The following is a 25542-nucleotide window of genomic DNA, read 5'->3' as shown; positions in this document are numbered from 1 at the left end:
CTAGCCCGTACGCACTCGCAAATGAACAAAGGACTCACGCACATGAACTCCTGCACGCGTGACTCTAAACGACGCTGACAGGCAAACGAGTCCTGAGTTCATTGGCGACATGCCAGTGCGAATAGTGGTGTGGATTTGATTTAATGGCTCTGATACACGCAAGGTAAACAGAATGTGTAGAAACATAAACAAACGCTATTTTTGGTGAATTTTCCACCCGCCGGGGGTGCGTGCGGTCCTTTGGCACGGGCGAGCACAGTTTGCAACCCGGCCGGGTCGCTTCCAAGGCCCTAAAACGTCCCCAAACGTGCCGTTTCCGCATGACTGATTTTCACGTTCGATTTGCATTCGATTAGAGCCGATGGCTGGCGATTCGCAGGAATGTGCCCTGCGTAACGGTGTCCTTTTTTAGGGGCTCCTTGGCTCCCGGTTACACGTGAGCGGCCATCAATTGGGAAGCATGAGCTCGAACCGGGGTGAACCTACGCATCCTGGGGGTTGTAAAAATCCCCGCGGCTAAATTGGCACGCTTTAGTAAAATCGTTGCAATTCAAGCGGGACCAACGCTTGCCTATTTTGACGTGTGGTGGCGCTAACAGTGGCGCTTGGAGGTTGTCTTTTTCTTTTTTTGTAATAACGAAAACCGGTTACAATCGCTACCTGGCATTCAAAATTAGTTATCGAACGCAGTTATTTACGCAGTTATCGATAGCGTCTTGCTGGGATACGACGTTCAGCATCGTGTGCTTAACATCTTCAATACCAGGTATTACAGAAGGCCATGGCGGCAAATTTTTGAATCGCGTACGATTGATGGAGCGCCGCGAGCACGTTTTGCACATGCGTTCTTCAACGCAACCGAGCGCGCGCGTCCTTACTGACGGTGGTTTTTTGAATTCCCTCGAAACGAAAACGGCGTGCCGGTGTTGTGTCCTTTTTTTTATTCTAACATTGCAACGTAACCTCCTCCACCCGGGCCCTCGACGGTCAAGCCAACGTTCACAAAGTGTTTTCTTAAGGTCATTTATTAGCACTATTTATATTATAATCATACTATATATTTAAATTCAAACACAAATATCATCCTTCACTCGCACTTATATATATATATATATATATATATATATATATATATATATATATATATATATATATATATATATATATATATATATATATATATATATATACGTAAAGCGAGTGAAAATTCATCGTATCAAATTTACATATATATAAGTGTATAAGTGAATAACTCCTAAACGATGTAGACGCACTCGAGGCAGATGGCTCCCTGATATACTAATGTTTGCTGGAGCCCTCAAGGGCAACCGGTTATAGTTTGCTGAACCCCTGCACGAAGAATGGTCGGTTGGCTGTGGTTTTATTGTTTTATAGCTGGTTTCCTGGCGGCCATCTTTCCAGGCAGCCCATCTGCGTGCGTGGCCCAGCCACCAAAACTGTACCAAATTCTCGTGTCTTCTCCCCTTGAACGTGCCTCCTTTACAGCCCCACGGTCGGTGCCTCCCGACTCTCCCCCGACATGGTCCCCCGTCGGGCCCGTTGGCGGGCCCTTTAACATCCCGCACGTAAGTAACCAGAGCACGCCTGCGCAACCACGTGCGCCGAAACCACGCTCCCGGTTACGCGAGCAAGAATACGATTACGCGAGTTCCACCGGACGCAATACGCCTCGTAAAGCTGCGACGGACCCGCTGCGTCTGCACGCGGTGTTCAGCTGCTTCGAACCAATACTTACTGCCCTTTTTCTCTCCTCCCTTCCCCTCTGCAGCATGGAGTACAAAAACGAAGGTAATCGAACGATTGTGAATCCTCGCTTGATTCTGGTTTTCGCTTTTTCACTTGTGTTTTCACCACACGCCCACGATATGGTTTACGTTTTGGTTTTTCTCCTCCCCCACCCCCAATTTTCCGTTCGTTGACATTTCGCCGTTTCCGTTTTGTCTTCCCCTTCATTCGAAAGAGGGTGGGATTTGCTACGAGTGAGGGTGTGGGAATGGGGTGGCAGAGTTCTGCTCACGTGCTAACCGGTGTCTATGGCTTGTCTATTTATCATTTCTGGCGTAACAGGCCACAGTGGAGTTAATCAACTGGGCGGTATATTCGTTGGTGGTAGACCTTTGCCCGATTCCACACGCCAACGCATCGTAGAGTTGGCACACGCCGGCGCCAGACCTTGTGATATCTCTCGAATCCTCCAGGTGTCCAATGGATGCGTCAGCAAGATCCTCGGACGGTAAGAAGGCGCTTCCCAACCTTTGTAAGACTATGCCTCTAACAACCGTTTTTTTCTCGCACCACCACACAGGTACTACGAAACCGGCAGCATCCGGCCAAGGGCAATCGGAGGCTCAAAACCGCGAGTTGCAACTCCCGAGGTGGTCAACAAGATCTCACAATTCAAGAACAACTGCCCCAACATCTTCGCATGGGAGATTCGAGACAAGCTCCTCAACGAGCGAATCTGTACTCCGGAGAATATACCGAGCGTGAGTTGCGGAAGGGGGTGCTTAGGGTTTTGCGAGGTTTTGGGAGAGCTTTGAGGGTTGTTCAGGATTCTGGGGATGGGCTATACTAGGATCCTGTGGTGAGTCTCAACTCATCTTGAGAGGTGTCCAGGGCCCCGAAGGATATCCAGTGTTTGAGGAGAGCTATCTAGCGTCCTGGAGCTAATTGCACGATACTCAACCCGCCCCGCAGGTGTCGTCAATCAATTCTTTAATTTTATGAGGGCATGTCTAAGGTCTTCAAGGATGTCCAAGATCCTGGGGAGGTCTCTCCAGGGTCCTGGAGCTAATCACACAACACTCAACCTACGCCAACGTCACTCACAGGTGTCCTCAATCAATCGGGTCCTGCGAAATCTGGCCGCCCAGAAGGAGTTCAGTAAGAAGCCGCACGCGTCGGACGCGCCAAGTGATGACGTCGGTGTCTACCTGCAAGGGAAGTCGCTCAATGATGCATCCTTCATACACTACAAGTACGGAGATAGCTGCCGCGCGTCGATGCAGAGCTCGGAATCGGTGTTGCGCATCAATGACTCGTACAGCCGAGGCGGTGGAGCAAATAGTGGTGGAGGAAATAGTGGAGGAGGTAGTGGTGGTGGTGGAGCGGCAGCGGGTGGTGCCTCCGAGTCAGACGTCAAGCCAATCCAGGACGACGGAAAGAACAACCCATTCGCAAAGCACTGCTTCACGAACCTCGACGCAGCAGGAGTAGGGGTGGGGACTGGCCCCGGGGTGGTGGGTGGTCCTGGTCCAGGGAAGCAAGGCTTCGTGGACAGTGACACCGAGAGGTTGAGCTTGAAGCGCAAATTACAACGTAACAGAACGTCCTTCACCGTCGATCAGATAGAGTTCCTCGAGAAGGAGTTCGAAAGGACCCACTACCCAGACGTATTCTCTCGTGAGCGGTTGTCTTCCAAAACTAACCTTCCAGAGGCCAGGATCCAGGTGAGTGGGTTAACTCCACACAAAGCCGTCGTCAGACTAACCTCCGGTGACCCCTCTTACAGGTGTGGTTCTCGAATCGACGCGCAAAATGGCGCAGAGAAGAAAAGCAGCGCTCCCAAGCGGTGTCCGAAGGAAGCTCATCATCAGCAGCAGCGGCAGCGGCGGCGGCGGCGGCTGCTGCAGCAGCAGCAGCAGCTGTTGCCGTACAGAACGCCTCCATCTCATCCTGCTCTCTCAACCTATCCGCACCCCTCGTCTCGCACGTGTACGACTCCAACATGTGCGTGGAGGACTCCAACAGCAACTACCTGAGCAAGACATACCCACTCGAGCCATCCTTCCAGAATCTAGACGCGCTCAAGTCCCAAACTGGCGGCCACCCTGGACCCGCACCCCAGCAACTCTCCCCAGCCGCTATGTCCTTCAAGCTATCCTTCCCTAACACCGCCGGCGGCGGTTCTAGCGCTGGTGGCGGTGTCGGCGGCGGCGTTGGAGGCCCAACCGGTGGCACCGGTGGCGGCGTCGGTACACCAGACGGTTCCTCCGGTAACCTGATGGGGTCGGTTTCGTCGCTCGGTGGCAACACCGGTTTCCCGCATGCATCTACCTCAGACGACAAGTCGCTGTACAACCACTTCGCCTACTCGGCCGCCGCCAACATGCACCACAGCTACTCGGCCGCAGCTGCCGCCGCCGTCGACCAGTCGTACAACGGGATGTACCTGAAGAACCAGCTGTACAACCTGCCGGCCAATGCCGGTGTTCTCAGCTTCCAGTCCACGCTCGAGTGGAACAAGAGTTAATGGCACGGGGCCGGCCTTGAGTCGGCTCCGGCGACCAGTGGTGAGCGGTTCCAGTAGCCTGGGACGTGTTCAACTGCTGCTATGATGCAGATATGACACAGGGTGTCGGTTCGATGGTGCATCCCGGGTTAGTCGGGGATAAGGTGGACGAGCGTAGCGGAGGAGGTGTTACTTAAACAAATGGATATATCAGTTAAACAGATGCATTTCCTTCATATAGTATCGAAACGGTGATTTGCTAGCACACAAACAAAGCTCGATCGGTAGGCGGACGTGACGTGACGGTTGTTCTCGTATTTGAAATATAAGGTATTTTTTATAAAAAAAAACTGTCACCATTTAACGGTGGAAGGAACGGAAGGAATGTTAGGGAAGCGACGACTTACAAATACTCACATGCGCGAATACTTTACTAGGTGAAAATAGGCGGACGGAGGGATCCTGGTCCCTACCCACAACAAGCAAACTATTCAATAACTTCAACGGAATGTACAATAAATAGTGAAATCTTATAACTATTCCTGGCGCCAGGCGCCCCATTGTACGATAACCCCACGTTGTCGACTTTTCTTTCCTGTGCGTGTGTGTTCTCAATGCTTCTCACTCACTCTCGGACTGCGGTTTGTTCGATTTACAACTCAGATTGTATCCTCCGAGTGTGGCATAATGCAGCAAAGGGGATCTGTTTCGTTTATTTTATATATAATTCATGGTTTTGCTTATCAATTCACACATCAAGTCCCTTTTCGTTATTTGTTTTGTTAAGTTCTCTTCTGTTAGTTGCATTTCTCCCTCTCGTTTTCTCCTTCTTCCTCACTCTCACTCCTGCTTTCTCTCACATTTGCGTTTCATGCGCTGTTTAGTCTTAAAAGAGTTTAGTTCAAAAAAACTGTTAAAATAAAATAATGTTTCATCTGGTGATTAGTGCGTGTGTGTGTGTGTGTGCTCCTCCCACAGCCCTTCCCCACCTGCCATCCCTTCCCTCCCACGCCATCACGCACCCCGTGGGAGGAAAAATGCACCAAATTATGATTACGATTAAAGTTCATCACTGACCGGTCGGAGTCCGCAACCAGGCCAGGGGTAGCAGACCAAGCGCCGTGGCATCCGCAACCGTTGGCCGGCCAGGAGCGGCCCTACACCTCTACTCTCACCCCTTCAGCACGTTCTCGCTCTTTAGGAACTCGTCGGTAAGATCCAACCCGTTACGTGGCACCGGACTATGGGAAAAAGGATGGCAATCGTCGTTGGCCTGCTGCTGTTGTTGCTGTTGCTGTTGTTGCTGTTGTTGCTGGTGCTCACGAAGGGCCGCTCGCAGGTGTTCAGTGCTCGGATCAAACTGGCCACAGTTGTCATTGGCCACACGTGCGTCCTCGTTGCAGCCACGGCTCGCAGCAAGCGCTACTGCGTGTGGATTGTGATGTCCTAGCATCCCTCCCAAAGGGACACCGACTCCACCGGCACCACCACCACCACCAACTCCTCCACCACCACCACCACCACCAGCGCCGCCTCCACCGCTCCCGATGCTGGCGTTGGACGAGACGACCGCTTGTGCCTGAGACACGGCCAGACGTAGTGCGGCTTCGGCTTGCGAGCGAAGGATGGCCTCAGCCTGCTGGATCCGTATCGCCGTCTCCGAGGTGGCCGGACAGTGGTTCGGGCCGATCGAGGACTCTGTAGACGCCACGGGATATTTTTGTCGGTTAGCAAGCGTGTACTTCGTGTCGTTAAAATTGAGTATATTACTTTTCTTCTTCAACGGACCAAGGTTCGCGTTGCCATGCAGCTCGCCGTGTATGGTGTTGCTCTTGAACGTCTGGCCGATGCGCATCGCGGTTGCCAGGTTCACGACGGCCGCCTGCACCGCGGACGGTGTCCCGTCCGCCGGCAGCATCAGGTCCGGCTCGAACTTTGGCTCCTGCATCATCATCATGCGCGAAAATTGACTATTGTTGTTCTCCATCGCACTTCCGCCGGCGCAGAGTCCTCCGACGCCACCGCCGACGCCGACACCGAGGCCACCACCACCACCGTTGGTCCCGTTCGCGCCTCCCAACGATCCGGCACCGGTGCCACCGACACCCGTTCCGTTCGAACCGCCAAATGGCAGCCCGTGCGGGTTTGGCAGTCGATGGTTGTCGAACACCACCGATCCTGCGCCAACACCTGCGCCTCCACCACCACCACCACCACCACCACTGGCACCTCCACCGGCACCGCCACTGGTTCCGCCACTGCCACCACCCGCCGACTCGCCGTTCTTCTCCGAACCCATCGTGGAGGAGTTCTCGGAGTAGTTGAGCGGTGAGATGCTGTTGTGCGTGAGCTCCTTCACCGCCACCATCGAGTTGGTGATGCCTGGTACCCCGCCCATGCCCACCATACCCCCACTGCCCGCCGACTCCTTTTCCCGCTGCTCAACGACCGCTTTCGTGAACATGTACTGGGCCGCAAACTGGTGCTTCGGATCCATCTTCATGTGCTCGATGTGCGTGATGAGTCCTGTTGGTGGGGCAAAAAGGATGCGGTTTTATAAGGTTTGTTGGCTTTCGTCAGCTAAGTAACGGTGAAGGGGACCCATACCGGATTCGTGAGTGAAAACGGCCTGGCACACCGAGCAGGGCCACATCTGCAGGTTCGAGCGGAACGTAGGTGTCCGCGGATGTGTCAGCAGGTGCTTCCGCAGGCAACCCTCATTGACGTAGTGTTTCCCACACATCGGGCACGGATGGTTCGCAACTCGTCGTTTAACTGCAGGAGGAGAGAACAACCGAACACGTGATCATTTGCTTCACTATCGTCCAGATGAGATTTATGAGACTTTAAACCCATCACGCCTACCTGCAACCTCCTTGTGCGTGTACTTGATGTGTTCGTTGAGTGCCTCCACACCGAGGAAGATCTTGCTGCACACGTTGCACGTGACACTGTTCGAGTTGCTGATCAACGCGGCGTGTTGCTGCAGCACGCCCAGGTGTAATTGCAGCTCCTAAAACCGAGAGAGAGAGAGTGAGAGTGAGAGTGAGCATGTTGGTTAGAGTCCTTGGCAAGAGTCCTTAGCAGAAGTACCTTGGAAGTGTGCGTCCGGAGGCTGGACTCGGTTGCGAAACCCTTGCCACACAGGTTGCAGTGGAACGGGCGACTCTTGGCACGCTCGACCTGCGCATCGTGATTGCGCAGGTGTTGCTGCAAGTTGGATAGCTGAATAAAAGCGCGCCCACAATCCGGCAGATGGCACTTGTACGGGCGTTCACCTGAACCGCATCACGTGAAGGACGACCAAGCGAGGGACGGAGAGACAGAGAGAGCGTATTACTAACAACCCAGGCCCGGAAGGACAACGGCAGAATGGGTTAACACAATCATGTAGTGAAAGAAAAACGTGACAGCGACGTGCACGCACGGAAAACAGCGCCCTCTACACATCACATAAATGCACCGGTTTCCCGGAAGGAGGTTGCTTTCTGTGGGCGGTTCGAAACTGCCGCGAAACAAGATCGGGTAACTAAAGATAAAATTATGAGAAAGAAAAACACACACACGCGATCACACTATAGAATGCCATTGAACGCCGTCAACACACACGGGTGTCTCGCCTGCAAAAGTGATTCAAAACGCGAGGAGAGTGAAATGGTCAAAATCCTTAACACTAAAAGAAAGGATCCGCGAACGTGTGAGGACATTACCTGAAGCCCCCCGAGTTTGGCAAGCGGAAGCGAGCCGTAAAGCGGCCAACCATACTTACCCACGGCCAGCAGGCCCATACTAACCTCTGGACCTTTCGGGCGACTACAAGGACTTCGAGTTGCATTTTTCTGTTCACACCATCAAACCGCCCCCTAAACCCACCACCCTTCTTTCCGATCCCCTTCTCCCACCCGGGTACGGCGTCCCGCACCACTTCTCTTTCGGTGTGTTGTGCTGGCGGGCAGACGCGCTGCGCAGCGCCCCCTGGCGGGATCCTGACGAGCCGCGCGTCGTTACCGGTGTGCAGGCGCGTGTGCTGCTGCACGTGGGAAAGCTGCTTGAACTTCCGATCACAGTAGGAACATTTGTAGGGTTTCTCGCCCGTGTGCACCCGGATGTGCTGCACCAGCTGGTGGTTGGAGGAGAAGCTCTTCAAGCACTGCTGGCACTGGTGCGGCTTGTTCTCCGGCGCCGCTAGCTGCGGCAGCAGGTTCTGCACCGACAGGATGTCACCGGTGCAGTTGAGCTCGGCCGCCGCCCCCGGCACCGCGCACAGATCCCGGACGTGCTGTATCTGCATCCTGACTCTGCGCGTTTTTTTTCGTGGAAGCACGAGAGAGAGAGAGAGAGAGAGAGAGAGAACGAGAACGAGAGGGAGAAAAAGAGAAAAAGGAGAGCGGATTGCACCGGAGGGCGCAAGCTCCCGGCTAATTAAACTGGTTCGACTTGACACGTTGTGGTTATTTAGTTCATTTTCTTCTCCTTGCATTGCTTCTTCTCGCTTCTTGCGGTATCGATATCTCTTCGTTTTTCGTTTCTTTTTGTTCTTTCTTGGGCTGCTTCTTCTTTTTCTTCTTTTTATTGCTTCTTTCGGCCGTCTTTTGTTTTGTCCCCCCGCACGCCCCGCCTCGGCTCGGTTTTTCGCTGGGAAGAAGGTGGAGGGAAAAAAAATGAACAGGATTCGGGGGCTTTGGGGCACCGGTTTCGAGAGCCTGCTGGCGTGGCGGAGGCGATGCTGGTGAGCATTGTGATGCTGTTGAAGTATCGTTCCGGGAACCGAGCGAGCAACCAAACAACCGTTTAGAGCATCCTTGAGAAATCGCTCCCATTTATCCAGCAAACAGCAATCGACGCGTATTTTATGATTTTTTTTTGTTTTTGGCGGTCACAGCAATGCGATGTTTTTATGTCCAACTGCACACATTAGTAGCTAAAGTGCATAGAAGAGGAAGAATCGCGTGTAGTCTCTCTCTTCATTTGTAAGCAACCTTCATGCTGCTGCTTTTAAACAAAAGGATCTACGAAATGAGTCAACATCCGAACTAACATTCGAATGCTAACAGGAATAATACGTTATCCTTTTTCCTTCCAGGAGTACCAATGGGCACCCCTTTTATTAAAGGAAGATGATTTATCAAAAACTACAGCTGAAAAAAGCGGCTCATCATCAAATCGAGATTCGATCTCTCGTAATGAACAGCTTTGCAAAACACGCTCAAGGTTTAAGCCTCTACGCTACGAAGTAAACCCTTCCAAAAGGCGTTCGAAAATACATCCGTCATTTCCGAAACATCGCTCAAAAATGTCTCCTAGCGGTTTCCTTTTTGCACAACACGCCATTACAACCCAAGAGCAGGATGCTGGGCCGTCTTCTCCCTTTCTTTCTCTAAAAGGAAGTTGATTTCGAGCAGCAAAGCCTGTAAACCGCATCACAAATCGAGCACAAACGGCGATGCGAAACCGAACTCCCCGGGTTCTCGGGTCCGTGATTTGTTTAACGGACCTAATTGAACCACACCGAGGCCGCGTTCGTTGTTTAATAATGGTGCGCGCGTTTCGCACCAGCCCACCAGTTCTTAAACTATCTCCCGAACTCCCTCAACCTCCGACATCCTTTGCAAGAACGGCGGGAAAGAGCAAACAAGACCTAACGCCGCACGGTGGGTGGCGGTGGAGTAGTTCACCCTTAAGAAAATGCCCACCCTTTGGACTGCTTTGGACCTTGCCAGGACATGGGTTCGGCATTTTTCATCCACCACACACAGAGATGCACATTGGGATGGGAGGAAAACTACACCAACACCGACACGTTGGGTGGGAAATCTTGGGTGGAAAATTAACGAGGGAGGTGGGGGAGGGAAGTAGAGGAAGGGCTGCGCACTATGCCGCGTTGATGCGTTCTTGAGAGCAAACCCACCCCTTTTTCCCACCCACCCAGAAAAGGGCCGCTCTGTTAGACGCAAGAGTCAGGCAGTTGCTATTAAACAACTAACCGCCTCGTTTCGTGAATCGCGCCGCGCGTTCGTGTAATGCGACCAAACTCCCCGCTCACCCCTCCAACCCCCCCCCCCCCCTCGTGTGCGGAAAAACACCACCCTCGAGAACCATCGAACCGGCCGGCGAAGGAACCGAACAAGGATGTCGGGATGTACATCCTTCCTTGTACCTGCCGAACTTCTGCTCATGCTGCCGCTAGCATGTCGTGCGTCCGAATGCATACATAAGCATAAGGATGTGTGCCTGGGTGTGTGGGTGTGTTTGCATTTCGATTAACGTCTGCAAAAACCACACATTTCCAAAGCGACTAGCGCACACTAGGATTGCAAGGATAACATCGGAATTGTGTCTGTTATCCTTCGCTGCCATCTTGCAGCAGACCCTTTGGGGAGGAAGGGGGGAGGGGAGGGAAGGGGAGGGAGGATTTAGAACCCCCCCCCCTCCCCCATCACACCTCTTACCCCTTTTTCACGAGCTCTCACAACTCCACCCTCCCCCGCCAATGTCATCCGCTTTTCAGCTTCCTGCAGCCTTCCCGGGCGCACTTTCTTTTTCTCTCTTTTTTCTCGTTCCATTTTCTTCTTCCACATCGCGACGGAGGGGTTTTTCCTTCGTTCTTTTTTGTGTGTTTTGCTTTCGTGCATTTCCCGCCTTGCTGTTTGTTGTTTGTTTTGGATTTTTTTTGGTTTGGTTTTTGGTTTTTGGTTGTTGTTGGTTGTTGTTGTTGTTGTTGTTGATGTGGTTTCCTCACCTCGACAGCGTTCGATTGCTTCTTTGGTCGTGCGAGACTTTTGCAAAACGGCAATACTAATCATGACCCGCCCCGGGGCCACCAGTTTCCTCATCAAGTTTGCCCGACGGGTTTGAAACACAAAAAACATATCCTGCTGTGCGCTGGAACGGAACCAGGGACGTGCTACACTACCTCTGTGAGATTTGAGACTTTAAAATGGATTCAATCGAGAACATGGCTTTTTGGCTTTTTGGCCTTTTTTGGGCCCTTTTTCCTGCTCCTGCTTCTGCCTTCCTGTTTTCTTCTCTCTTCTTTTTTCTTCTCTTCTTTGACTTCTTCTTCTTCTTTTTCTGTCTTCTTCCTGCGCCTTCCTCTGCCCACCACGGTTATCGCTCTCTTTTCCTCTGCTCGGGGTGGCGTGTGCGGTGCGCGGCCAGGCACGGGATGAAGAGAGAGAGAGAGAGTGAGAGACAGAGAGAGAGTGGGGAGGGGGGGGGGCTTGCTCTTTACTTCGACAAGCCTTACTTCGACAATTGGGTGTTAATTTTGAGTGAGCACATTTGCCATAATTACCATTTACTTTTAGCCAATTGAGGGTCGCGAAGGTGGGGTCGTGTTTTTTTTTCTCGAATTTCGCGCCAACTGGGTGGGGAAGGGTTGGTGTTGGGAGTGAGGTGTGTTTCGGTTTCCCCAAGCTACGCCCCACGGGCCGATTGAACGGTGCGAGTGGACGAAAAGGGCACCTTAAGGGTTTTTTTGGTTGCTTTTTCAAAAAAAGGACCTTTCAAACCGTCGCCTCAACGTGGCCGGAATTAACGGTAATTTGGTAACGGAAGAAGAAGAAGAAGAACGAAAAAAACGATGCGCACATCGGTGGGGAGGTCGGTCCTCCCCTTGTTACACCTTTCCAACACCCCTCAGCTCCCTCTGCCGCCCAACCCCTCCCTTTGTACCGCGAGAAACGCCACAAAACGGCGTAGGGCCACGGCCACGCGAACAGGCACACGGACAGGCACCCCGCACACACCACCACACGCATGCAAGCGCACACACCGCAGCACGACCCACTCACACGCACACGGGGCTCGCACACACACACACACGCGCAAACGCACGCGACAAACACGCACGCGGGGTCACAGGACACACGGTTGTCGAAAGGATCGACGACGGATCGAAAAGCACGCGAACCAGGACGAGCCGTTGTTCTTCCGCGCGGAGTTGGCGAAGAAATGAGGCGACGTCTTCGGTGTTCGGCCAGCTCCAGGTCGGGTAGGGCCCGTTTTCTTCCGAACCACTGACACCCCCCCCCCCCCGCCCCTCTGGCACCTCGAGGACCATGCGCTCAAACCTTCCGGTCGGTATAGATGCGCGGCCAGGCATAAACCATCTTCGGCTCCGACTATTTCCCATCGTCGTCGTCGTCGTCGTCGTCGTCGTGGTGATGGCGATCGTTTATTGCCACCCTTCTCGCGGCCCTTTCCCACCCACGCACACCACCACCATCCCTCTCCCTCCCCTCAGCACACCGGTGGCGTGAAAAGAAATTCATACATGTGACGAAAGTTGTTTAATAATTGCATCACACGCGACCAGGCCCAGGCTCTCTCTCCGCCCCAGTCCCGTTTTTCCAGCGAGGGGTTGGTGAAGGGGGGGAGGGGAGAGGTGTGGCGGTGAGTTTTAAGGAATAGTTTTACCCCTCCCCCATCGTTATCCTTTCGGTGGTAATAATGGACAGAGATGGGACCTGCCACGATCGAGCGAGTCCACATCTTAGGGGTCGTTTTTTTTTGAAGAGTTGGCTTTTCTAAAATTATCCTTACCCTTCTCCCCTCCCCCTCTACAAGCCGTCCAGGAGTGTCTAAGAGGAAGGTTGAAGGTTTTTGGACCGTTGCAGCAAACACAGCACGCGCCAAAAGCAAACAATATTCGCACGAGGCGCAACAAAAACAAAAATACCAAGCACACATTTCTTCGTTCTAGGCAAGCGTGAAGGTGTCCTGCCCTTGCATGGACCCTCTCTCTCCCTCTCTCTCTCGCTCTCTCTTTCCCTTCTTCCGCCTCCCGCGTACCTCCCAGAGATGGTGGGAAATGCAAATCTTTCCCTCAAGCGCGCGTTGGGCCTCCCACAGGAGGCGTGTGCAAAAACGATGGCCGAGTGTTGGTGGGGGGATGGGGAGGGGGGGCAATAAATCTATATATAGCGTGTGGCGTATGTGTTTGTTGAAGCCGGTTCCGGATGAGGATGGGGGGATGGGGGGAAAGGGTGGTTTCTGCGCTTTGTCTCGATCGATGGAGAAGAAGACCTCCCGAGGATGGAGAAGAAGGCGCAAGAGTGTCACGGGGTTGTAAGAAAATGGCTGGATGGACCCGCTTCCCTTCGGTCCGAAAGGAAGAGGAGCAGGAGGAGGAGGAGGGGCCTCTCTCACCCCCCCCCCCTGCACCACCCCTTTCCTCCGGCGAACGCAGAATCACTTCTGGAGGAGGGTGTGATGCTGGCAAGAGATGCAGTTGATGCCACCTTCGCTGCAATTGTCTGCGGAATGCATTTTCGAACCCACCCCCCCGCAGCCCACCCCTTATCCCCTTATCCCTCCTTCCCATTCCTCCCCCTCATGATCGATTCCCTACGCCCGAGGGTCGTTTGCGCTGCGCAAAACCGGATTCGCACAAAGCGTGTGCGCGCATGCCTGCGTGTGTGTGGGAGTGTGCGAAAGAGATGCACCCCAATGCTGGGTGCCATCGGTGCACTCGAAAAGGCCCTTCGAAGGGTGGCTTTTTTTGTGCTTCATTTTCGAGGTTTGGTTGATGGTCGAATGGCATTTGAAGCTGCCGGTTGTTGCGTTACTAACCGATTGTTGGGCGCCGAATGAGATGCGGTGATTTGATTGAAGCTGGACGACAGGGATTTTGACTGTTGATGGATGCAGGGACTCGGGTTTATTCACACACACACACACGCGTACACATACACACAAACAACAAAAACAAATGGTTGAAAAATGTCCACAAGGCCAGCTTTGGCACGCTCGAATGCAGAACGATTGTTTTCTTTTCAATTGCTTGAGTACATACACACATTCACACACAGGCAGGCAGGCAGGCAGGCAGTGAGGAACGTGTTGTTTTTGGCACGAAAAAGGACGAACCAACCGCACAGAACCGTGCAAAGTGCACGCAATTCGTGAACGCCCACGAAGCTGTGGTGAAAACCAAAGAAAAGTGCTCGAAAACGTTGGTCCAAAACACACACCCACACACACACACGCTCATACGGGTGTCACAGAATGCACGCACGCCAAAACCGGCACACACAATGGTGGCCCTTTTTCCGTGCACGCCTCCACGAGACCCCTCCACCCCCACAGGCAGCCCATGCAACTGAAAAGGCGGGTGTGCTTTCTTTGTGTTGGTGAGGCGCCGTACGTTTACCCCGCCGGTGCCGGCACTCGTGGCCCTTTCTCCCCCTTCTCCACCACCCCAGTAGGGGGGATTTGCATTGGCTGCATTGGCAATTGCACTTTCTGCAACAAGCTGCACCATTTGCATCAAAAGGACTCCCGCTGTGAGCAGAATGTTGGATGTGGGCTTGTGTCAACTTGCTCGCTTTGGCGGGTGTTACTTTCCCTGCTACACCTGCCGGAACGTGACCTTCGATTTGGGGATGTAGAACCGCTTGGCAGCGAATACGACGTTTTGCGCGCAGGATGTGGGCATGCCAACGTTGAGGGGGCGGTTTTTGCCAACCCAGCAAAAGGTGTTCTTGGCCATTTGTTAGTTTCCCTGCTACATCTGCCGATCGTGACCTTCGAGTTGTTGGTTTTGGGCAACCCAAAACCTACGCTTAGCTGTTTTCCTAACCTTGGCAACGAACCACGCACGATCGTGTTGATGCTGCACGCGCAAACAGGATGTTTCGCTTACCTAGCACGGTGTCACAGCGACGCGGGTTTTGGGCCTGGTTGGGTAGGAACTTTACCGAAGAAATCCGCTTGGCACCGCTAGAACCGGACCCCGTGCCGCGAGGAAACGATCCAGAGTTTGTGGCAATAAAGAGCTAAAAACCCAACGCAAGAGCCGCAAGGGAAGAAGAGAGGTCGGATGGGTCAGAACAATATCACTCCAGCAGCGTGCCGTGTGCAGACACACCAAACAGGGCGCCAGGGCGCCCCATACGCACCTGTTTTAAATAATTATCCAACGGTTGTCACGCACGTGATCGCTACGCACGATGCTACTCACGAGTGGGTTAAAATGCACTTTTAGTTTAAATATTACAATCTCCTTCGCGAAGGACCATACCGACCAAAACAATTGCGAACGCGCTTACACACGCATGCACAACGGCTGACAGTGCGTACGTCAGTTGTGGGACGATGCGAGGATTCGCCGCCCCTGGGTGGGTTTGAAGTAACCTTGTGCGACAAACGCCTTAAGGTATGCAATTTACAAGCAAGGACCTCTTTTCGCGCAAGGATAAATAAAATTTATCCACCTTCTCCAGCGGACATGTGGCGATGAGATGTGGCGTGTAAAAAATACCGAATTTTAACTATCTTGATTATCAGCAGCTTTCAACCAAAATTAACAATGTTATTTTGATAAGATCGTTTAGTTTTACACATAAGTTGGGTGTCGGAAACGCGGAAGGAAATTAATTCACTGTTTTTAACAAACACGTGGTGATTTGATTTTGAACAAATAAGGTGAATCTAAATGCTCTCGATTTTAAGAACCTCTCAATTAAAAATCAACAATGTTAAGTTAATCTATTTTTTTTTTTCAAATCCATTCACAAAGACGTTGGAAAATTCTGCCTTCAAATATCAATACATAAAAAATCAATGATAAAATGAAACAAATGTACAGATTTGGAATTGGATATAGCTCAATCATTCTAAAAAAGTAAATGTACTACGTACAGGCAGGAAAATAAATAAAAACGAAAGAGAAAGGGATAGTGAGAACGAAAGAGAGTATCCTGCCATCGAGAATATACATCCTTTTCATAATGGTCCTTGTCAATTTCCTACCTATTTTTTTTTAACCTGATGCAGTTCTACTTCAATTGCCTGCACAAAATGGCTCAACGAAACTAACTATTGCTCAACAGTCATTTGAAAAATAAATGCTTTAAAACAAATGATTTTTAATTTCAATTTTAGATGATACGAATTTATATACAATAAAATATATTGGTTAAGTTAAAATTTGCTATTCTGTTGTTGCAGCGTTCACGTGGAGCAGCAAGAACAAGCAGTAACAAAATGAGCTTCAGATAAAAACGGTACAACTAAGTAGTCGTCGAAAAAAAAACAACAAATGGTCATCGACAAGGATTCATTTCTTTCGATTATGTTTCGATAATTGCAATTATGATTGATTGACTTATGTGAAATAAGACCTGAGAATCAACTAGACTAATATAGTAAATATCGTAGCTCATTTCCCCAACGCCTGTAAATGATGGATCCTTAATCCACAATACATTGACAAACACCAGATACAGGGGTTTTCTTTTCTTCTCTATTTGTTTGAAATCATTTAATGATACGGCATTCAATTTTACAGTACATGTACAATTTTTGGAATTTTCTGCTGTTTGCCTGGTTTTCTTTTCTCTACTCCTAGTTGTTGCTGAGTTACATATTGCAGGATTTCTTGGATGATGTCATGTGTTTCGCTAGGATCCGCCGGGGTTCGATAGCATCTTCTCGAGAGTGAGCCAAACTACAGGAGGCATTTAATTATTAGTATTTTTTTGTATTCAGTGTCGGTATATGTGTTGCTTTTCTCCTTTTCAAATAAGCCAATCTATCACGACGTAACGTAATATAGTGTGTAAAGCTAGAGGAATGTACTGATTTGACGAAAAGTGCTCATGTACGATTTTCAACTACCGTTCCTCAATTTACTTATTTTTTTTCGTTCAATTTACGGATAAATTGAAACCAAATATTACTCTTTACTCAGCAAACAAATCGAAAAATTCATACGATATTATCTCACAAGCTTTCTTTGGATAGCACACACCTACGATGTTTTTTTTGGGTTTATTATGTTTTCTTCTTTAGCTTGTCTTGTTCGTTATTCAGACTCGATTTTTGTGGAAATTAGAAGGTTCCTCCTGTGCACCTTGTATTCCGCCGATCTGCACCGTACATATAGTTTTCTTTTAGTTCCAATTACTCTGAATAATCCTACATAATGCTCTTTGCAATTACTTCTGGCTTAAAGTGTACTTTTTGGTATGCGTGTGAGTGCTTCCTTATGTTTGTGTGTGTGTGTGTATGTGTGTTTTGGGTGTGTGTATGTGTGTGTGTTTGAGTTAGCTGCTTGTTTCCTTTATTCTTTTTGTTTGATTTGCTTTATCTAGCATTGATTTCATTCTAACTTGCTTCAACTCTTTTCCTTTAAATTAGTGGATCTCCAACGTTCAACTTCGAACGTCGGGGCATCGTTTGTTGTTTTGTTTCTACTAAATTTTAGTCGTGACTTTGTTTGTTTTGTCTTTGCTTTAGTTTTGTTTTGTTTTCTCTAGTTAATTTATAAATTAAATAAGGGAATTGATTTAAGTTTTTTGCTTAGTTGAGAACGTGCTGCTGATAGTTATGCTCCAGCGGGCCCTCCCCGGAGACAAACGCACTATCGTAGCCCAGATTCTCGTCGGACGAATCGTCCTTCAGGTGCTCTAGTATAACATTGTCGCTACTGCTTCGGCCCTTCATCGACTCGTCTTTCCATTTGTCCATCGAGCGCCGCCGCGCGTTCATGAAAAAGTTCCCGACCGTGGTGGGCTCCAGCCCCAGCTGGCGAGCGATAGTAACTTGCATCTCCTTTGAAGGCCGCTTAGTTTCCTGAAAACCGAAATCAAGGAGCGGTCATTTTCACCGGCATAACCAGCGCCGTTGATACAACAATCGGCACGAGCAACCAGTGACGAAGGGTTTCCAAAGGAGCGAACCAAAAAATCAACACGTAAAATTGCGTAAATCACTTTCTTTCGCCGATTGCCAATGTCCAATGCCCATCTCATACACTCCTTATCGGTCGGCTTTCACTGGGTGATCGAAAGTGATCTACTTGAGGTGAAAAATAAAGGTGGAAATTAACGAAATAAGGAAAAACACCAAACGAAGCAACATCACGGCACGTTAATAATCTTCAACTTAAGAGGAGGAAAAAATCGAGGAATAGAAACACGAAAACAGAAATAACAACTGAAGAGCTCAAACAACAACGAAACGCACACACGCCAAGTCTACAACGAGTTTTAGAAAATCGCATACTTTGAAAATTGCCTGAAGGGTCCTTCTCTGCAGATCTGTAAACACTAGTCGAGGTTTTTTCGTGTGTCCCATCATGACGTGAGTTTCGGGTTCCTCTGGCTTCTTAGAGTTAACTGTTAGTAGGAATTAGTACATTAAGAAATCCAACCAGATGCGTTGTTAACCCCCGGAATGCGATAGTACGCGGCGATCGGAAGAAGATAAATATGATTAAAGAAAGTATGGTTAATAATCGTGGTTAATACGGTGCTGGAAAAGGGAAACAGAATGGCTTGGGAGCGTGGGGCAACATTCGAGCAAAGGACTGGGTCTGGATAGTAAGAAAAAAACATTAACCTGGTTTCGCCGATTGAGTAGCTTGAAATGAAAAGAGAAAAAAATCACATATGTTACGTCAACCTCGGGCCAGCAGTGTATACGAGAGCTGTAGCTCAAGATGCAAAACACAAACGACAACAGCCAAAAACATGAACTAGGCAAATGAAAAACAGCGAGAGCTTTCACTCGAACAAGCTTAAAGTAAGGGAAAACTCACGCACGCAGAGGAACGAACGAAACAAACCAAGGATATAAGAAAACCATAATAAAAAGAACATCAATCGAGGGGCGCAAGCTTGCCACAGAGTGGCAAACGTTGTTAGGACAACGTATGAACAGAAAAGAAGAAGAAGAGAAATCATAGGAGAGAAAAAAAGAAACGAACTTAAATTTCTTCACAGCCATTTACTAAAAACCACTTACAAGAGTGGATAACGGACAAATAAATAAGTTAAAAAAAGCCAATTAAAAACTAAACTAAACAACAACGAAAGGCAAACGTATAGCGAGCAAGTTTGTACGGTGCAGAAAAGTAGGCGCGTTTGGTGCTGGGGATATTTTTTTCTTCAAACACAGCCAGATTTTCAAACACAGCCGGAGCCACGAAAGATGCAAGGTACCTGCGAGCCGGAGAGCGGACATCCGCTGGTACTCCGGTTCCTGTATCCATTTGTACATCCGGCGAAAGGTTTCGCGGCCAGACTTCAGCTTCGACCAGGGTTTCGGGTTCCGCAGCAGATCCGACAGCGTGCCCTGGGACCGGCACAGTACGCGCTGGGCAAAGATCGCCTGCGGGATGCTGTAACGCTTCAGCTCCGAGCTGATCCGGTGGGCGAGCTCCTTGGTGTTGATCTCCTCGATGTCACCGTTTATGCAGCCGACGTCGCCCAGCGACACGCAGGACGCGCCCTTGCCGAGACCGCCGGCCCCGCCGCCGATCCCGGTTCCATTGGTCAGTTGTTGATTGCACGATTCCTCCAGCTTCTTCTCCTCCAGCTTCACGTGGTCCAGCTCCGACTCCTCGTACACGTCGTCGATAACAATCTCTTTACACAGATTAAGGTCGCTTATGTTGGTTTTTGAACTGAAAGACTTGTTAAGGAACACCGACTGGTGGTGCTCCTTGCCGCCGCCTGTCAGGATGCCGCCCATGCCGCCTCCACCGCCACCGCCCCCGTTGCGGCCACCACCTCCGCCACCACCACCACCACCACCTCCTCCGCCACCACTGTCGGCACCCCCGCCGGGGCCGGTTCCGTTGCTGCCGGCATGCAGCACGTCCGCCCCACTCGGGTGCTCCAGGTATTGCACTGTGCCGGTGAACTGGTCACTGTCGTCCTTCGGGTGCCGCACCATGTCCGCCTTCCCTCCCCCCGTCGCGGTGAGGAACCGATCGTCGACGGAACCAAGGCTGGGCGGTAGTGGCGAACCACGCACGAGAATGCACTGCTCGACACCCTTCGACGCGTCCTCCGTGTCCTTGTCGGTTGCGACCAGGTGCTCCGGCAGCTTGCCATCCTTCAGCCCATGCCCCTTGCCGTCCTGCAGCTCCGGATGGTGCACGTCACCGGGCGAGAGTTCCTGCACCGAGCCGAGATGCACCGGCGAATGGATGACGCCGAGCTTCTCCAGGTTGTAGCAGGAGTTGATCTCGATGTTGACACCGACCGCCCCGCTGTTGATGCCCGGGAACGCCTCGCAGATGTTGCCACCGATCGAGTACGCAAACTTGTCCGACATCGTCGAGATCGGCGGCAGCGGCTGGAGCGGGGTCAGCGTCGCATAGGAGGTGTTCGTGTTGAGGCTAACCGGCGAGTCGCGATCGTGCATCGGCGAGAGCGTCTGGAAGTCGGACGACATCATCGAATCGACCGAGCCCGGGTTCTGGCTGCCCAGGCACATGTTGATCTGCTGCATGCTCTCCTGAGGATGGATTATCACCGATAGGGCGTCCTGTTTGTGCTGCTGCACGAGAATCACCTCAATCTCCCCAAGCGACGATTGATCCTGGTGCGGGCTGTGCAGGTGTGGGTCATCCTTTTGCGTTAAATGTTTGCTGATTGCCTGTTGTGTGTGTTGCTGCTGGTGCTGCTGCTGGTGCTGGTGCTGCTGATGTTGCTGCTGTTGATGCTGCTGTTGATGCTGCTGTTGATGATGCTGCTGCTGCTGCTGCTGCTGATGTTGCTGCTGCTGCTGCTGCTGCTGCTGTTTCGACTTGGAGTTCTGGGGAAAAAAGTTTCCACTACTGATAACACAAGGACGATCGTTATTGCATTGCTCCATCGTGTATTGTTCAACGTTCTAAGAGGTCAATGAGCGGATTTCATGTTTTCGCTGGCGGCCCGAACCCGGCGTGGAAAGCGAGATTTCGTTCGTGGATCGGCGGGAAAGTGGGCGCGAGACGGAGCGCGGAAAACGACAACAAGAACAAGAAGAACAAGAAGAAAAACAGGAAGGGGGAGAGAGAGAGAGAGAGTGAGAAAAAAAGGAGAAGAAAACACAGAAAAAACGGTATTAACAAAGCTGCCTCCACACGGCCATATCGGCACACATACACGCACGCACACACACACAAACACGTACACACACACACAGATACACTTTCGGGTACATATTGTTTCGCGGTGTTTGCTGCGATATAAAAACAATCCCCTTGCACCCTTACCAACCCCCCCCACCAACCCCTCCCTCCTTCCACCATTCCTACCGCAAGGAGCGCGATTTTTTGTTTTTTTTTGTCCGAAAAGCTCACCCTTCAAGGGGCTGTCCCTTTCAGACCCCTCGTGCAGGGCTTTTTTCTGCTCTGCTTCTTCGTGTTCTTCTTCATCACGTCAGTTATTTTACTGCTTTCACACGCAACCACACAGGCACTCACGTACGCATGATTTTTCTCCCTTCTCCGCCAGCCCCCCCCCCTCCCCCTCGCACCCTTCCCCTTTCGGCCCATGCCCCCGGCAGGGATGAGTCCATGTCACTTTCCTCCTTCCTCCCCTCCCCTCACCCATCTGTCCCTTCACCCTGCTCCACGTACACTTGCAGAATGGCACTCTCGCTCCACCCCCTTCCCCCTTCCCGACCCCTTCTCCGGCCCATCGCGAGCCCTTTTTCGAGTATCCTGGCGCTCCTTGAAAAAGGACGACGTTCATTAAAATGAAATATGCGCTCCTGCCGGAGGATCCAGGAGGTCCTCGCTTTATATAATCCTTTGCACGGTGGGTTTTAATAATTGAACTGCGCTTTTCCGAGCCCTGCGGCTGATGGGGGAGGAGAGCTTGCCTCGCACTCGCGCGCGCGTGTGTGCGCGCGCGAGTGTGCGTGCGTTTGGGCCCGTGCGAAGGACTCCAACCCCTCCGACCTCCACTCCTACCCCACACAACACGCGCAGGACGAGCGGCAAGTTGAATGTTGATTTGACGACGAACGAATTTCCACTTACACTGTGTGGAAAACCTACCCACAATCACTCATTTTCCGGATGTCCACCGCGGCCGAGGGCGCCTTTTCCCGCAGGATGGCGTACGCGTTTGACGAGGAAGCGCACGACGGTAGCAGGAAAAAGGAAAAGCCGTACCCTACATTCCCATCACTAAGCTCGTTTTATATTATTAAACCCTCCCTCCTTTCACCTGCCCCAAGCGTCCAGCCTACACTTGCAGCACTTGGCGAGAGCGAGCGAAACGGCGCGACGAGAGTGAGCGCGCGTGCGAGGGAGAAGCAGCACATGGGGCGAGAGACCAGCAGAGGAAAACGAAGAAGTAGCGGGAGTGGGGGTGGAGGGCAAAAAGATCCAGAAAAGCCCTCCAGCAAAACGTTTCCGGACCGTGTGTGTGTGTGTGTGCGTGGTGGAAAACCTTTTTCCCCCTTGCTTCCGCACGAAAACCAATCACTCAAAAACAAGCCGTTCGCAAGCAGCGGGCGCAACATTTAACACTTTCCCGGGATGGGATGCAAACGCGATTGGTGCAATCTGTACCTGAAGTCATGTTCCATGGAGAATGCGGTAGGCAACCCAAGACGTATTTATTCACAACACTTGTTTTATCAATGCGCGAATGTTTTCAAATAGAGATACACTCGCAAACAACGAGCGTGAAAATTGCGGATCACGGTGAAATGCCCCCGTTGTTAGTAGCTGTCGAAGGTGGTTGTAATCACGCTTATGCCCACCCATCGATTGACAGCAGAGAGAAATAAATGTGAGAGAAATAAGGGTGTTATTAAAAATGCTTAGGATATATATTAGGGGGTTTCTTTTATATAAGGGATTTTTCCCTTATCAATAGAACATATACTCAATTTTAGACATGAAAATAGTTTCCTCATTTCGTCCGGAAAGCATCAAAATAAATATAAAATAAAACTCTCTGCGTTATGCCCACCCAATAGTATAGAGAGCCGAGAGGGCATAAAATAAATCGGTTTTTCATCAAATAAAGCAATTTATTAGTATGATTTCTTGAACACAGTAATTGAGAAATATTTTAAGTAAAAACCAACCTCATAAAAACGATAGTATAACCTAAATGTTCCCCATAATCTGCTTCATTCCACCGGTCGATTTGAATCGCGCCCAACAAACACGTGACAGCGCCAGCGCGCCCAGCTGTCAAAACTGTGGGTTTTGCTGGCAGCGATGCCGGGGCGCATTTCACAGGCCAAGACATCATTTTTCTGCAGCGATCGAGAACAGCAAAGCAGCGTCGCAACTTCAACAACTTCGTTCGTTCGTTCAGCGTTAGTTTTTTGATGATTTCTAATTAATTTCGCTAGTCTAGCGAGTAACGTACGGTTCCAGTGCCACCCAGCATGGTTGGCCACCGTATATTGGATTTCATCTCGTGTGTTGTGTTTCGCAACGGGGCCTTTTTCGCAGGCTATTTGCTTCGGCCCCGTCCCGTCGTTGGTAAGAGTAGAGTGACCGTGATTGTGTGTAAGTGTATGTAAACTATGTTGACCAGGTTGCTGCTGGGATCAGTGATTCTTTATTTTTCGATCGTGTCGCTCCAGGCCAGTGCCAGGGAACCGGATTTAGCGTAAAAATTGCCACTAAAGGCAGTCGATCGCTGGCAGGTATATTAGCGAGGAATCCTCGCCGGGGGGAAAGTCCAAATTCCAGCCCCATTCGCGAGCAGCTTGAACGCTGGGGGCCTTTTCTGGGTGGGTGGGGGGGTAGGGTTGACTGGTGGGTGGGTAATGAAGGGTCATAAAGGGGAACTGTGTGAAAAATGTGATGATTAGCAAAGTCACCCGTGGTGTGCTATTGGGGTGGAGCATTCGCGTACAGAGCATTTGGTGTTCTCGTAATGTGGTGGCGCAGGTTCATAAGGGCACCCCTTCGAAATTCCCTTCAATTCAAACGCAACAATCAAATGATTCCTCCCGCAGTTGGGTGGCCTTTTTGAAATTTTGCCAAAAAGAAGCAGTACACGGTTGTCCCGAATCTTTGGGAGTCAGCAGCGTCCCACAATAAACTATGCTATCAAAAGGCGCGCTCAACAACGTGTATAATCAACGCTTCTATCACCCTTATCAAAATGATGCGCCCCTTTTTTTATCCCTCCCTTTGTATCCCAACTCGGGGATTATGCTTGTTCCCTGCCATAATGTGCCACAAGAGCATCGAGCGCATCATCGCACCACTACCGATGCACGCGTCGTTCATGTACAAGCGCCGAGTGCTCTTTAAAAAATTGAACAAGTGTTGATACAGCGCAAGCTTCATTTTTTATGCTAGCGGTTGTGATGACAACAGCTATGTAAAAATGATAAAAAAAAGCTCAACATTAATGCGAAAATTATGCTAAATTTGTGTTATGCTACGACATGTGTTTCTGTTTCTGGCAAACACGCTGGTGCTTTAGCAATAGCCAACTTCATTATTCATTTGCAAGGGTATTATGTTGCATGTAAAATTCTATGTGTACAATGATTTACATGCAAACATATATAGTTGAACTATATATAAATTATTCTCCTTATTTATATTTATCTAGCATCAAAAATGATCATCCTTATCTCCGTTATTTTGAACAAAAATGTTGTAAGCCTAATGCTTTATGTCGTGAGTTAAAATTATTCATCGTATTTTTGTTAATATTTTTGATCCTTTTTTTCTCCATTTTATTATCTCAGACCGCGTTCCCCTCTTATTTCCATCTTCCTTGTTTGGGGTTCAAATTTTTCAATTTCCCGTTTTCTCATATAACCTGCTGATAATGTGTTTGCCTTAATGTTTAATGGGATGGGCATCTGTGACTGTGTCGACACGATTGATTATATCATATTTATCTAATGAAACTTTTTCAATATATATACATACAGCATACGTAATCACTTTATAACTGCGAAACAAATGAATTTGGATTTTCTTGAAACAAGCGTTGATATCTGTGTATGATAAATAAATGTGTGGAAAAGGAAACATGTTGTTATTTCATTATTCTATTGTTATATGTATTTTGCTATATTTCATTATATACATTTTTAAACAATATTACATAATATAACAGGTTTAATTGAAAAACTGTGACCGATCTCAACAATTTACTTGTTTTGCATTTCATTTAGTTATGATAGTTTATTATTAAACTAAATCTCATAAACGTATCATTTATGTTCTATTAAACACATGTTCATTTTGCTAAATCAATATATTTATATTGCAATTTTCTGTTTAAATTTATGTAAAACTGTCCTTAGTAGCTTTTTTAAAAAATATTCCCATTTATTTTATGTGATGCAATTTCAAAATCAAATTGATAACATTTTTTAAAAAGTGATCTTCATGTTTTATCGCTTCTCGGTCTAAAGGTTAATTTCAAAGTGTAGTGATTTTCATTTTTTGTTTTAAATTTTGCAATACAACATATGCCATAAATGAAATAATCCTAATATTCACACCCCTCCATCCAAAATCCCACAAGTGCTCCATATTCGTCTATTGGATAAAATCATTCGTCTAT

General features: G+C 49.6%; 3 protein-coding genes across 5 annotated transcripts; 1 reads left to right on the top strand and 2 right to left on the bottom strand.

The window, feature by feature from the left end:
* Positions 1 to 143: 143 nt before the first annotated feature.
* On the top strand, positions 144 to 4805 carry LOC128729063 (paired box protein Pax-6-like). The gene is made up of 6 exons (XM_053822714.1): positions 144 to 163; positions 1790 to 1809; positions 2089 to 2254; positions 2327 to 2507; positions 2853 to 3470; positions 3533 to 4805. Exons 1-6 carry the CDS (start codon positions 144 to 146, stop codon positions 4271 to 4273), a joined length of 1746 nt encoding a protein of 581 aa, XP_053678689.1. The 3' UTR covers positions 4274 to 4805.
* Positions 4806 to 4906: 101 nt separating this feature from the next.
* LOC128729062 (uncharacterized) lies at positions 4907 to 12153 on the bottom strand. Of its 3 annotated transcripts, none has more exons than XM_053822712.1 (7): positions 11927 to 12153; positions 11166 to 11377; positions 8261 to 8550; positions 7346 to 7530; positions 7118 to 7265; positions 6860 to 7027; positions 4907 to 6778 (listed from the first exon to the last, which is right to left on the bottom strand). In XM_053822712.1, exons 2-7 carry the CDS (start codon positions 11207 to 11209, stop codon positions 5424 to 5426), a joined length of 2190 nt encoding a protein of 729 aa, XP_053678687.1. In that variant the 5' UTR covers positions 11210 to 11377; positions 11927 to 12153; the 3' UTR covers positions 4907 to 5423. The 3 variants fall into 3 exon arrangements, with proteins under 3 accessions (XP_053678687.1, XP_053678686.1, XP_053678685.1); XM_053822711.1 differs by lacking the exon at positions 11927 to 12153 and adding an exon at positions 11547 to 11654; XM_053822710.1 differs by lacking the exon at positions 11927 to 12153 and having other exon boundaries at positions 11166 to 11433.
* A 5211-nt stretch (positions 12154 to 17364) lies between these two features.
* On the bottom strand, positions 17365 to 20863 carry LOC128728689 (uncharacterized). Its single transcript, XM_053822323.1, has 5 exons — positions 20761 to 20863; positions 19201 to 20646; positions 18599 to 18619; positions 18263 to 18375; positions 17365 to 17830 (listed from the first exon to the last, which is right to left on the bottom strand). Exons 1-5 carry the CDS (start codon positions 20861 to 20863, stop codon positions 17558 to 17560), a joined length of 1956 nt encoding a protein of 651 aa, XP_053678298.1. The 3' UTR covers positions 17365 to 17557.
* Between the last annotated feature and the right edge of the window lie 4679 nt (positions 20864 to 25542).

The sequence above is a fragment of the Anopheles nili genome, chromosome X, assembly GCF_943737925.1.
Source record: "Anopheles nili chromosome X, idAnoNiliSN_F5_01, whole genome shotgun sequence".
Classification (NCBI taxonomy): domain Eukaryota; kingdom Metazoa; phylum Arthropoda; class Insecta; order Diptera; family Culicidae; genus Anopheles; species Anopheles nili.
This window is presented reverse-complemented; position numbering and strand designations above follow the sequence as displayed.